Source organism: Siniperca chuatsi, linkage group LG11, assembly GCF_020085105.1.
Source record: "Siniperca chuatsi isolate FFG_IHB_CAS linkage group LG11, ASM2008510v1, whole genome shotgun sequence".
NCBI classification, from domain to species: Eukaryota; Metazoa; Chordata; class Actinopteri; order Centrarchiformes; family Sinipercidae; genus Siniperca; species Siniperca chuatsi.
The window spans coordinates 14,382,673-14,396,121 of NC_058052.1; the positions used below are offsets into that span (position 1 = coordinate 14,382,673).

Consider the following 13,449-nt stretch of genomic DNA (forward strand, 5'->3'; position numbering starts at 1 on the left):
TCTCTGGGTCTGTCTGCGTAAGCAACACTGTGACATAACACTGGAGCTATAACAGTTAATGTGCATCTTTAATAACTGAATACTCCATGTCAAATTCTTTAAATAAAGCAATTTTTAAAGATTTATTAACTTAACAGGTACAAAATACAGATAAATAACACAGTATCATGGTACTGCAGTTTGCCTTGAAAGTTCATTTCAAATGATAATATTGGACTGGAGTGTGCACGTGGAATAGGGAGGAGGATGTGTTGGGAGTAACCATTATGTCCCAAACCTTAGTGTTTTTTCTTTTTTTTCCTTTTTTTAAATAAAAATCAGCTTGGGTATTATTTTAAAAAGGTACTTCAGTCCAATAATATATCAGTCAGTACAGCTTATAAAATTATCAAACCTATCACTAGCTCAATGCTCAGAGTCAAGTATGACCAGTCTGCAATACCCAGCCCCCAGTAGAGAACAAACCATCCATGACACAGCGCCTTTTCACTGGTAAAAAATGTAGACCGTCGAACCATGAGCAATGCCACAACAAGTGGTATTGAAGGTTGACATGACCCCATTTCTTCAGCTGTATGGTGCGACCATGCGAGGATCCTTTAAGCCAACCAGATCAAATGACCAAAGCGGGTTGAACCCAGCAAAAACTGCTGAAATTAGGCTACAAGTATGCTGAAGTAGAGTCTGTCATACAGGTATTAAGTCCTTTTTAACTGGGAAGACGTCCCACGTCAAACCATCACTATGTGGGGCGTGTCCAGAGGGAAGGAGAACGCGCGTTACCCAGTGACTAGTGACAAAAGATAAAGCAGAACACAGGTTACAAGAAGAACAAGGCAGCATTTGTCACAGTTGATGCATGGGTACTTTAACAGAAAATCATTACAAATATCAGAGAAACACACCTTCTCTTCTCCACGCCAAAGAAGACTTTCCAGTTATTCAGCCTGCCATAATCGAAAGGGTTTCTGTATACCTAGCAGAGCAGTTAAAGAAAAAGAAAAGGAGCAATTAAAAACCCATTAAAAGGTCACTGCCATTTAAACCAAAAGAACATGTTTCTTTTAATTGGTTTGTGGCTCATCATAAAAAAATCTCTGTTAACTTATAACACCCTGAATTACTTGCTCACCTTTCCTCGTTTTGCCATTCGTTTTGTTTCTTTGCTGTTAATGTGTCTTTCTATGCTGGTCTCTCCTCTGGATATGAGAACTGCATGCCAAAGAGTGAGAGCTCCCAGAGCCACTCCCGCTGTGCTAAAAGAACAAAACACATTTGATCTGATCCGTTATAATAAGACAACCGTCATGTCTGAAACAAATCAATGTACTTTATTGATTTGTACTAACAGGAAGTGATAAAAGATGTGCGATTCAAATTGTAAACTTGGATTGGCTCTGCCAATTATACGTGACAAAAAAGGAGGCTATGGTTTTCCAAACATTTAATACTTTTGTTTGTTTTCTGAGATCTTCCTGGAGCTGTTTCACCACCATCCACAATTTGTTTGTTTTTTTGCAGCTGTGAGTAGCTCCTCCATTTCCTTTGTGCATTGCATTGTGGGACATCAACAGCACGCTCAAAAATTAAGCAGATTTAGGGTGCATATTGATATCTTTGAGTATACTTACTTTTGTCACTTTTCCAGTGTGAACACACTACATACACACAACCTGCTTTGAATTAATTATAATGGACTAATATGGACTTGGGTAACAGTAGGGGGCATGGTCCTATGAATGGCAAGTGGCAACATGAAAAGTATTTTTTACCTGGTAAGCACCCACATGTAGATGACGCTCTTATGAATCATCTTATCCTTAAAGGTGAACGGTGGTGCTGGTGTCTGATAGTTGGTCTTGACAAAAATAAAAAAAGCACATATTACATAACTAATGGATAATAAAAATGCATAAGCTTGATAATGTTATTGCATGTGTACTTTTGAGACTGTACCTGGCCAGGGGGGAGAAGCCCTATAAGAAGTCCCATCCCTGTTACTGGTACCCCTGGCTGGTCCATGTCCAAATGCTTAAAGCGCTAATGGAACAGCCCGCATACACAAACCCAAGTGTAAAAGACAGAAACAAGGCAGTGTCAGTAAGGAACAGTTAAGCCCCGCAGAGAAAGACACCAGGCATGGAGGAAAAGTAAAAGACAAAACCAGCCTTACAAGGACAAAATGCCAAACATGCCAGCAACAGCAGTCCAACAGTGTGGGGTGAGTCTGAGCATCTCACCTCAATAGCATTGTATGCATCTAGGAACAGGTTTCTGCCACTGATGCTACAGTAGACACAGCCCAAGGTCATGAAGAGGCAGAAGGAGAAGAAGTAACGGTGGTTAAAGTGGCCAACGCAGTTATTCAACCAGGCTGAGATGCTGACATTAAGGAAAACCAACCATCTCTTCATAGTCCCATTTTGGGGATTTCTGATTACTACAAAAAAAATATTTGAAATAATGTTAGCACAAAGGATACGACAATGGTGGTCCATTTTTAGAATGCACCTGCAAAGGAAAAAGAAAATATTCAGTCTGGTGCTTATATGGACAACAACATGAGGCTATGGTACCCAACAGGCCTGCTCCCTCTAAGTCCATTATATTCCACTAAGCAGTCGACAGGATCTTGGACGACCAAGACATCGTTACTCAGTTGTTGTTTTTTTATGTCTTTTATGGAGATTGAGCAATTAGATTTTAGCACAAAATGATAGTCACATTGCTAACACCAAAATCATATTTTCACAAACACAGTTCCATCTTTGACACCTTCATTACCTGTGTTTAAGAGCCCCCCCCCCCGCAAATTAGCTTTGGTGATCAAAAAAACATACATGGTCCCAATTAAAAAGGCAGCGAAACACCTGATACTCCAAAGACAAACCACTCATCAATTAAGGAAATACAGAAGAGAAGAAAAACGACACTGACTCACCTGTTACAGATACCACAGTGGTGTGTTCTTGCTGGTTTGGGCATGATGCATTTTTTGCAGACTGCCACAAATGGACTGTCATTTTTTTCCTGATTGAAAGAAGACATTTTTGTTGCATTACGATATGCAAGTTTCATTCAAGGCCAGATTAGTAAAGCTATTTGGTTCTGCAGAAAAGTGTAGTTGGTTTCTTACTGTAGGGGGGTACCCAGGGGAAGTCTTGGTGGCCTTGTAGTAATGGAAAACAATCATGACGAGGTTCCAATGTCCATAACAAACATGCCAAGCAATCCATGCAGGGGAGTACGTGTTGAGTATCAGAGGCAGTAGGACCACATAGGCTATCGCCAAGATGGAGCTGGTCAGTATCACCACCAGACAAACAAACACCTGTCAGACAAAGGCAGGGGACACCCATATTGAGCTTTCTTCAGAGAAAACTTTTAAAACTCCCTTTTACTAATAAAAGCACACAGACAAACACACACTCACCGTGCCAAACCAGCGGGTGACATAATCCACGGTCCAAAACACTGGTTCAAAGACAGAGTCGAAAACCACATCTGAGTCTGTGAGGGAGTTAAAGTAAAGTGACTGCACCAGCAGACTCATGTAAGCCCATAATTCCCTAATCCACAAAGGCAGCCTGTTCTTTCCTCTCCTGCTGCATGACCGTAACCGCACGCAGCGCAGCACTGAGCTGGGACACCACCGCATCCTGCATCTGTAAAGTGCACACACCTTCAAAGAAAACAAAGAAACAATAAACAATAGACTCTGACAGCCTTAATGCCAAGTTGAAATTCAAACAAAAGCAGCCTTGTTTTGATCAATTGTAACACTAATGCACTGCATGTATAATACATTTATCTACAACAAAAAGGACATAGAAAGTAATTTCAACTAACTATCTAATGTAGGGCTGCAATTAACAATTATGTTCACTATGGCATAATCTGCTAACTATTTTCTCGATTAATCAATTAATTGTTTGGTGTATAAAATGTTGTTTTGTTCCAATTCAAAACCCAAAGATATTCAATTTACTAAATTCACAGAAAAGCAGCACATCCTTACAAATGGGAATCTGTAAGCAGACAATGTTTGGCATTTTAGCTTGAAAAATGACTAAAACAGTTATCAGATAAACTAAGATTATCAGAATAGTTGGCAATAAATTTTCTGTCGATCGACTAATCGTTTTAGCTCTAATCCAGTGTATTATATCAAACTTACCAAACTCTGAATTTGGGAGCCAGTGAATTTGGATTTTTTTAAGTTGTTTATATCTTAACTCGCCACATCAGTCTGTGGCAACTGACACTTTAACTTCCTCAGGTACGGCCACAATCCAAAGGCGCAACGTTAGATGAGGTAGTATGTATGTGTGAAAAAGGGCTGGCTGCTTAGCATGAAAAAAGCCTAGAAATACACAACAATCTTGCTTTGCTGCATTCCAGACAGGGTGGAGTCTGGGTGGAGGTTTTGCAGTTACCTAGGTGAGAGGGTCAATGGTCTGGAGTGGAGCTGACTTTTGCCAGCAGCAACATTCAGCTTCACTCCATCAGGCACTGTAGGCTATTCAAAAAACACAACAAGGCAGCTAGCTAAACTGTCGCCCCAGGAAAGCCCTGACAGATCATTTGTGCATAATACACGTTGCTGTAAACAGTCTCACAGAATCCTAACGCTCCCAAATCCCTTTTGATTGGATGTCATACAGTGTTTTCCTATTCAAAAATCCGACGCTGTGTGCTGCGTTCTAATATTTACTAACATTTCAGACTTATTTTAGGGAATACTCACTGTTCTATGAAGGCAAGAAAACTGCCGAAACACCCCTCACGTCGACATTTTCAAGAGGCAGTCAAAAACGTGAGAATTGCCACATATTAGCGGAGTAGTGCAGGATCAGGGACCTTCTGACAGTTAACAGATCTGAAGCCTGATCTGGAGTTAGTGCGCATGCGCCACAATGGCGGCGAAAGGCATCATGGTAGTCTGAGTCAGGAATTCATTATTTCAGACACGGACGGTTTTTCCAGAAATGTACATTTATGTGCCTGCATTTCCTTTGTTATAGGGGCTTAAACCTAATCTAACTTAAACGAACTTGTAACGGCTACTTTATTTCATTAATAGAAAGGTAATACGCCGGGGGTCGGTTACTGTGGTCCTAGGAATTCTGGGATTTGCAGTTCTTACACGCAGCGGTTCTGCTAAGCTACACTTGCACGCCAGTTTGCTCGCCATGTGGAGTCAGTAGTAAACTAGGATACTAACTTTCCAATCTCAAGCTAGCTGTGTGCGGTGTTGTCAGTCATCATGTCATTTCGTTTTAACTTCGACGTTCCAGCACAAACAACAAACCCAGACGACGCGGATGGAAATGAATTGCAAAAGAGAAAGAAAGACAATGCTGCTAAACCTGTGAGTAACGTTAGTTAATAATGTGTTCTAGGTTAAGTTACTCAAATTACTCAAAGCTGTCAGCAGATGTCAGATTGTAGATTCCTCCGACTAGGGACTGCCAATCGACCTGCTGGCATGAGTATGGTCGTTATTAAAAGAAAAATAGAATATGCAGTGGCGTGTATAGTTTTGTGAGGGCTAGGGCAGTGAGGGGAAGAACAGGACCCTCGGTATGGCACTAGGCGTAGTCGGCACCTGTCTTTTTTTTTTTTTTTTTTTTTTTAACAACAACTTTATTACTGTACAACATCAACATTGCATTCACATATGTAGCAATGCAAAACATCGTAGAATAACCAGGATAGCATCAAAGCAAGGAAAACAGTAAAACTAAACATAAATAATTCTTTAAAATTATTAATTTTTCATTCTTAAAATAATCTTAACTCAAGGTCCACTTACTATCTTACTTCTTGGTCTTCATCACTTATTTATTCATTCATTTATTTATACAGAAATAAGCTTAGATTCAAGGGGCTAATAACCCAGTTTATTAAACAGATTACCTAAAAAAATCAATAAAAATGGAACTGAGATGACAAAAAACCAAACTGGTCAACTCTTAAAAAAGAGAAAAGGATACATGACTTGATACAATTTCTGGACTGGCTGGTGTGCAGGTGAAAAAACCATTAAGGAAGAAAAATAATTGTTAAACTCTATACTGATAAACACTCAATGCTGGAAAATAAATTACAATCATGTTTAGAATAATGTTCCTATATTTTATTTGGACCATTGGCTCCATGATACTAACTAGCTTGTCGTTTACAAATCACCCCATCAGCCAACACCACACCGCGCAGCCAAGCCACATCCAGCCGGCCAACCCCAGCTTAGCTTAAGTTACATTTAGCTAGTTGGCCGCCCCTGCTTTGCATCGCTCTTGGCTAGTAGAAAGCAATCGTTACACCTATACACCTTTGCTTTGTACCATTACATCATGTATTGTTGGCTAAAATGAACACCATTTGTCTTAATACGAAAGTTAGTATCATGGATCACGTTAGCTGATGTAGTAATTTGGCAAGCTAGCCAAATAACATATCTACTCAGATAGTATTTTGCTAGCAATAAGGTTAGCGAGCGAGCAAGCAAGCAAGCCAAGGCTAGCCAGCCAGCTACAACCCAGCCACGCTGCATGTATCAGGCTGCCCCACAACGCCAGCAAACCGATTTACCAGCCAGATCAGCCCCGGGAGTCTGGATGAATTAAGTTTGCTGACGTTCTCCACCCAAGACAGTATTTTGCTACATTAGCTAGCTAAAACCACAGTATCACAATATATTTCACAGGTTTTGCTGTAATGTTAGCTTTGACTTTGGACTCTGTGTTTTGTGGGTGCCGGTCGTTTGTTCGCGGACTCCATTTTTAAGCCAAATTCAGTAAGCGTTCACACAGTTGCTGCTGCAGAGGAGCTAAAGAGGAGGCACTCGGGAGCGGGCATTAACATCACATCTTGGATTTTCCCAGAAAAACCGACCGGAGTGCTTTACATGGAAATCAGTCCACAGGCTGCTACAGACACCCAAGAAAGTCTTGGAAGGTTTCATTTTCTTAAGTGTACTTACAGCCCGTTCACACGCTGGCAATAAAAAGCGATTAATACATGTCAAAAACTACATATAGTAACTTTAATGTGGTTGTTTACCAATAATAATGACGAATAATGTATCCTTTTTAGATATTTAATTTTACAGGCTAGAGTTTTGAATAAATCAAAGGATAGGATAGTATTGATTTTAAGATTTATCCAGCTATGAAGATAGACCTGTCTTGTGTTACAATATATACAGGGAAAGTAAAAGAAAAATGTTGTTGCCTCTTGAATGTAGCGCAGGAGAAAAGGGCAGGGACATCCCCCTCACTAATACACACACACACACACACACAGGCTACGCATACATGCAGATTATTTAATTGAGTCATTTCCACTGTATGAGTGATTCCATCACAACAATATAAATTTGTCTGTTAGGTGTGGATCCACTAGAGAGCGTAGGTTGACAATCTCCTTGCCTATGAGCCTTGATGTCTCAGGGTGGAGGCATGTCAATAAAGAGACAGAGCGGAAAAATCATACAGATTCATACTAATAGTAGCCTGTATGAGTTGTTATTGTCATGTCAGACACCAAAGTTCTTAGGCATGCAAAAAACTCGCCAGACATTTTTATCTAAACTGTGCTCTGTTGGGGGTGACTACATGAACAGTTTGACCAACCAGTCCACACATGACATGTCACACAGTGAATCACATGGCTGATTTCTAATAGTCTCGTGTTCATCAGCCAGTCAACCAGTCTTTATTAGTAGAGCATATTTTAAAGAGGTAAGAGCATTAAGTAACCAATAAATACATATAAAATTAAACACAATAAGGTGGCTAGTCTGTAACATCATTGTAAACCAGTTAACATTCAATCACACAGCACTGGTATAGATTTGTGTAAATCTAAATTCTTACATGTTAACAGTGTTTTCACATCCAGAAGGATCCTATAATAACAGAGCGTTTGCTTCATTTGACCTCACAACATTCACATCATCAGCAGATGTCACGTGAGCCATGATAACTGAAACTTGGACATGTGAACCCATTTTAACCCATTTTCAGTATTGTTGTCAAAGCCTCGAAAAGCCTTGTTTCAACATCACAACTAGTTATATTGGTAAATAAGAAATAAAAGTAAGTTAAGGAAGTAAAGTACGAAAGTAAGTAGATATTGTTTTATGTTAAGTGACTGCTTTAATATGATTTTGATTGGTTTAATAAAACATGAACAGTGTTCATTTCGTTTCTTACCATAACACTTATAGCACACAACACGGCATACTTATGACATCCACAATTTGTAGGAAGGAATTTGTATGAAGACGCCATGCTCATTTAAATCTGACAATTTCCGTACTGTGAGTAGTTTCCTGTCGCTACACAGCCTCATTGTTTTGCTGATTTATCTCTGTACTGCCAAATGTGCCTCAAGCCATGATATTGTCAACTTGAAAAACATGTTTTCTATATGTATGTCATATATTCGCACAGAGCCATCCGACACATACGTAGCTGAGGGAATGCATTTGTTCTCTAACCATGCATACTGCTTTGTATTTTTCAGATGGAGGATAATACTAAACCAGCAGAGCCAGTAAAAGAGGCCAAAGAGCACCTTCTACTATCTGACCCACAGCTCCTCCTTATGGATGCTGTCACTGAAACAGTTACCATAGGAACTCTTCCTCCTCTTCATTTCCTCAACGAGACAGTTTTTGAAAAAACGGCCTCGGAGAGAGAGGACGGGGAGAAAATTCTTTCTCGCACTGCAGAGCAGAGGTCTGATCTCATCTCTGGCATTTACGAGGGAGGGCTGAAGGTGTGGGAGTGCACTTACGACCTTTTGGAGCTGATTGAGAAAGACGTAGAGACCTTTGGGGGGAAGGCAGTTTTGGATTTGGGCTGTGGTGCGGGCCTGTTGGGGATATTGGCTCTGAAGAGAGGAGCCAGGCAGGTCCACTTCCAAGATTACAATAGTACAGTTATTGAACAGCTCACAGTGCCAAATGTAATACTAAACTGCCAAGAGGATGATGAAGTAGAGAGTGGAGATGACAAAGAAGGGAGGGGCAAGGGAAAAATACAGGAGGAAGATGGTTGTAAAAAGAAGGTGAAAGAGAAACAAGAGGTAAAAGATGGCAGCCCACCACCTAAGAAGAGATCTGTAGACCTATCTCAACACCCATTACAAGCCAAGTGTCGTTTTTTCTCTGGTGACTGGAGCACATTTCTCGCTTTGGTTAAAAAGGAGGACCCACAACCCAAATATGACATTATATTCACCTCAGAGACCATCTACAACACTGCATACTACCCTGCTCTACATGAGACCCTCCACAAACTGCTGGCCCCAGGTGGACTGGTCTACCTCGCCACCAAATCCCACTACTTTGGTGTAGGTGGTGGACTGCACCTGTTTGAGACGTTTGTGGAGCAGAGGGGTATTTTCTCTTTGGATCACTTGTGGGATGGGGAAGAAGGACTTCAGAGACATGTAATAGTCTTGCATTTTAAAATGGCAAAGGACACTTGAATTAGTAAAGCAGTCCTGGATTTATTATGCAGCTTTATTCATGTAATAACTGTCAGAGACTCCTGTGCTATTTAAAAAAAACAGATTGGTGATTACTACACAGTTAAATGCAAATAAAAATATCAGGATTTCCTTTTAATCTTCCATATAATGTATGTTAGAGCAACAGTTGTAAAACAAGGAAAAGCTGTAATAAAAGATGTTGTCTCATCTCCTATTTGCTCTTTGGTTGCCTAAACATTTTTTCACTTCCTATAGCCATTTGAATATGTCTGCCAGTAAGGGAAGTGCAGTTGAAAAGGGCTGTTACAGGTCTTTAGATGCATGGGGAGGAAAGAAAGGAAATGGGCTCAGTGACCTTTGCGAGTGATTTCCCCAGTGTTCAAACAGCATCATGAAAGCCAGGCTTGTTTCTGAAGTCCGCCGCAAAATGTCAGTTGCAACTTATCCCACCAGCCCAAGGATGTAGTTTGAAAGTGGAGTCTAGAGTCACTGCACATCAATGGTGGGACTCTATGGGGTCTCTGTACCTCTTATTCTAGTAATGGCTCCTCTTGATTGATTCGGATTTTACTTTCAGTTAAAGTCACTACATAGTCTGGGTGTGCTCCATTGCAAAACAAAAAGTCATGACACATTATAATGAGTATATACATCCAGGAAATATCTTGTAAATGTGCATCCAAGTACACGAAGGGAACTATGCTGTAATCTTTCAAACACCATGTGGAATCCCCTTTTCGTCCAGATCAAGGAAATCCATTGAATTAATCTGGCAGGGCTTTTTTCTGAGGAAATATGCATGAACTCAAAACTAGTTTCTCGTATATGAGGTGACTATGTAAAGAGGATGAGGAAATCAGAGAGTTTTTACATGGTCACTGGACAATGAAACTGTTTTAATGTTACTGTCCGCTAGCTTGTTTTAAAACTGTGTTTCACCCTGCTGACCCAGTCCTGTCATGTTCATCTGATTGAACACAATCAGTATCACATCCCTGTCATGCTTGACTATCACCAGAGAGCAAACAAAATCATTTTAGGAAGGTTGTGTTATTGAATACACCCCTATCAGACCTCACCTAAACAAATGACTCCAGCTACGCAAATATTCACAAGAATCGATCTCATCCTACCCATGACGCAATCTATATTCACTGCCCTGCTGATAAGTAATATAGCAAAGATAAAAACACTTTTCTAGGAAACATAGTGTCACCAGCTTAAACATGACTCTGCATTTCAACACCTACAGCGTGTGGACAGAATTTCCAGTCACTTATTATTTAAATATACATAAATAGTGTTAAACACAATTTCATTTTTACTCTCATACAAAACACCAAACACAGTTTCTGTTTGCATATGCCCGGACAGCAAACTTCCAGTGTGACGGCTTCGTCATCGTCTCTCATCTCGACAGCTGTTCATGGCCTGTGGGGGAATTCCTGGTTCCTCGAGCAGACACAGCCTTTCCCCCGCTTACTTTATGGGAACAGGGGGCAGGGCCAGTCAGATGGTTTTCCTCAGAAACTATTATGTGTTGATTCACTGTGAGGGGGCGTGCTGTTCACTCCCACTGTTTCCTTCTTACTGGGAAGTGACTGTCAGGCTTACCGAACAGAGGGAGCGTATGAGAAACAGATAGAGAGGAAGGAGGGTGACTGATAGGTGATGTGGAAGGTGGTGGTATTTAAGGTTCTTTGCTCTGAATGTCAGACTGTGCGCTGAATCCTTCCTTGGGACTTGGAGGACATGGGAGAGTGAGCAGAACGTGCAGGTGAACTGACGACGGATGGCTCACTGTATGTTCATTCAGATTGGAAAGACTTGCTGCTGATTCAACGCTAAAACATCTTATTGTTGAGATGGGACCGCTAAAGTGCGTTTAAAGCTTGACTCTGCAACAGCACAGTCATGGGAGGCCTTCGTGAGGAGATGTATTTCTGATATATCCAAGATCTGGAAAGAACGTTTTCAGTGAATGTCTGGGGTAAGTATATAGGTAGGTAAACTCGACAAATAATGATCAATTTAAAAAAAAGAATACTGGACACGTGTTATCTAAAATTGTCAGATATAACTATACAAAACCACAAGCTACAAACTTTCAACATGTTTTAAGTTGTGAAATGTTTTGAAATATGTAGAAGAGTTCTTAGAAGAAATGCCAACTTCCACATTTTCTGAGCACCAGCAGATGAAGTGTGTTAATGCTGTCATAGTATGATAACCAATCTGATCTTTGTATGAGCACTGTTTAAATTAGTGCAGGCTTTAATACTGGGTTAATGCCCTAATAGGGGATTTCTTGTCTAGTGAAAGGCTGTAGAACCGGTTGTTTCCCAGTCCAACTGCCGGAAAGATAGGAGTTTCCTGAACGTGTTCAGGTGTGGCTTTCCTCAGAAAGTTCATTGTACTGTATTGCATGTATCCTAAAAGAATGTATACTCATACTGAATAAACTACAGTAACTGAGATAACATTGAGGAATTATCTCACTGTACCATCACTGTCAATATTGACTCCAGGCCTTGAATGAAGTGTTTTTTAGATGAAGGAAGAGACTGTGTAATACAACGCAGGTCAGTTAATAACAAACTTACTTTGGAGGGTTCAAAGATACATCAACCAACTGTATGTGAGTAATCATATTGTCCCAACGTTCTGCTCCTGGGAGTGTACGGCCCTAACTGGTGAGTCATTTCATGCCTTGACCAGAGCACTATCACCACGATCTGATTCAGTGCGTGCATCAGCCCAGTGGACAGACTTTCGTTTCAGTGGTTGTGAAGCATTTACAGGAATACTTAAGTTGAGAAGATGGTTGGATTCCTCAGATGACCCTGAAACTCTCCATAGGCTCTGTCTAACCACAGCACTGGATCCAATCAATTGTAACCACATTTCTGGAGGTTTGTTTTCCACTTTGGTTTTATTTTACTTACATAAAATGCCTCTAAATCTGTTGCCAGTTTATGGAAAAGTAGATGTTTTAAATTACATATTGCACTACTGTATAATACAAATGCCAACTATGATTGATCACTGTTTAAGATCAACTTTAGCTGCCACTGTGTAGACCTCTTGCTCAATCTTCCAGTGACGTTATCAACTCATCACCCTGCTTTTCTTGAGAAAGATGGTCATGAGTGACTTAACCACAATGTGCCAATGTTCATCATATCTCTTAAACCCACTTGTATTGTTAATTTCAGAAGTATTTATGTTGTTTTATGGTTATAGACGGCTTTATTTTGGTTTGATTTAATTAATACTCAGTGAACTGAGTTGAAAAGAGCATTAATAATGAAGCATGATCATGTACAAGGATCAAGCGGCTCCTGAGGACCAAATTTTGATAAGTGCTCTACTATGAGAACTGAATTCCATAGATGGTGGCATCTTCAGGTGTCATCTATGGGCTCAGTTCTTTTGGCATGGTACTTGTTTGTCAGCCGTGCTGCACAGCACCACGGAGCGGAAATCATGACCTTCATTGTGCATTAATACTTTACATAAATTCCAGCATGTCTTAGGTCTACTATGCATTACTTTTGTTTGCATGTTTGTATATATTGTTACCTTTTTTCAAATGACGAATAAGGAGTTTTAAATATTACTGTGAATGAAATTTGCACGTTTCTAAATTACCGATCAAGTTTATCAATGTTGTTGATGTTAAAAATAATGTAAATTGTTAAATTAAATCAAAGCAATTATTATTTGCCTCTGTAATTTATTGATTCTCATAACATTTTGTTTGAGTTTTAAAATACTGTAACATTTAAGTAATACATTTTTGCAATAAAGAGTGAGAGCATTCAAGGACAATGATTTTCAGAAATTTAAGGCCTACCATGCTAAATACTTAACCCACACATGCGGACCTCTTTTTTCACAGATCTTATCTCAGCTCTAGTTCCATAAAATCTGCAGCCATGGTGA

At 40.0% G+C, this 13,449-nt stretch overlaps 2 protein-coding genes across 4 annotated transcripts; one reads left to right on the forward strand and one right to left on the reverse strand.

Moving 5' to 3' along the window:
- Positions 1 to 89: 89 nt before the first annotated feature.
- zdhhc16a (zinc finger DHHC-type palmitoyltransferase 16a) lies at positions 90 to 4,892 on the reverse strand. Of its 3 annotated transcripts, none has more exons than XM_044213132.1 (11): positions 4,748 to 4,892; positions 3,434 to 3,682; positions 3,137 to 3,331; positions 2,942 to 3,030; positions 2,483 to 2,511; positions 2,241 to 2,374; positions 1,957 to 2,040; positions 1,773 to 1,858; positions 1,133 to 1,256; positions 906 to 976; positions 90 to 790 (listed from the first exon to the last, which is right to left on the reverse strand). In XM_044213132.1, the coding sequence occupies exons 2-11, from the start codon at positions 3,656 to 3,658 to the stop codon at positions 688 to 690; spliced, it is 1,140 nt and encodes a 379-aa protein (XP_044069067.1). In that variant the 5' UTR covers positions 3,659 to 3,682; positions 4,748 to 4,892; the 3' UTR covers positions 90 to 687. The 3 variants fall into 3 exon arrangements, with proteins under 3 accessions (XP_044069067.1, XP_044069068.1, XP_044069069.1); XM_044213133.1 differs by lacking the exon at positions 4,748 to 4,892 and adding an exon at positions 4,178 to 4,641; XM_044213134.1 differs by lacking the exon at positions 1,957 to 2,040.
- A 221-nt stretch (positions 4,893 to 5,113) lies between these two features.
- Positions 5,114 to 13,226, forward strand: mettl18 (methyltransferase like 18). The gene is made up of 2 exons (XM_044213135.1): positions 5,114 to 5,371; positions 8,533 to 13,226. Exons 1-2 carry the CDS (start codon positions 5,267 to 5,269, stop codon positions 9,499 to 9,501), a joined length of 1,074 nt encoding a protein of 357 aa, XP_044069070.1. The 5' UTR covers positions 5,114 to 5,266; the 3' UTR covers positions 9,502 to 13,226.
- Positions 13,227 to 13,449: the final 223 nt, after the last annotated feature.

What these genes read in the sequence shown, in the direction of transcription:
- mettl18 (XM_044213135.1), top strand. Translation starts at nt 5,267, where the DNA reads ATGTCATTTCGTTTTAACTTCGACGTTCCAGCACAAACAACAAACCCA. An exon ending in AAGACAATGCTGCTAAACCT is followed by an intron (nt 5,372 to 8,532) that starts GTGAGTAACGTT and finishes TGTATTTTTCAG; the next exon opens with ATGGAGGATAATACTAAACC.
- zdhhc16a (XM_044213132.1), bottom strand. Translation starts at nt 3,658, where the DNA reads ATGCGGTGGTGTCCCAGCTCAGTGCTGCGCTGCGTGCGGTTACGGTCA. An exon ending in CACTGTGGTATCTGTAACAG is followed by an intron (nt 2,512 to 2,941) that starts GTGAGTCAGTGT and finishes TTTCCTTTGCAG; the next exon opens with GTGCATTCTAAAAATGGACC. An exon ending in AAAAATGGACCACCATTGTC is followed by an intron (nt 2,375 to 2,482) that starts GTATCCTTTGTG and finishes TCAGCATCTCAG; the next exon opens with CCTGGTTGAATAACTGCGTT.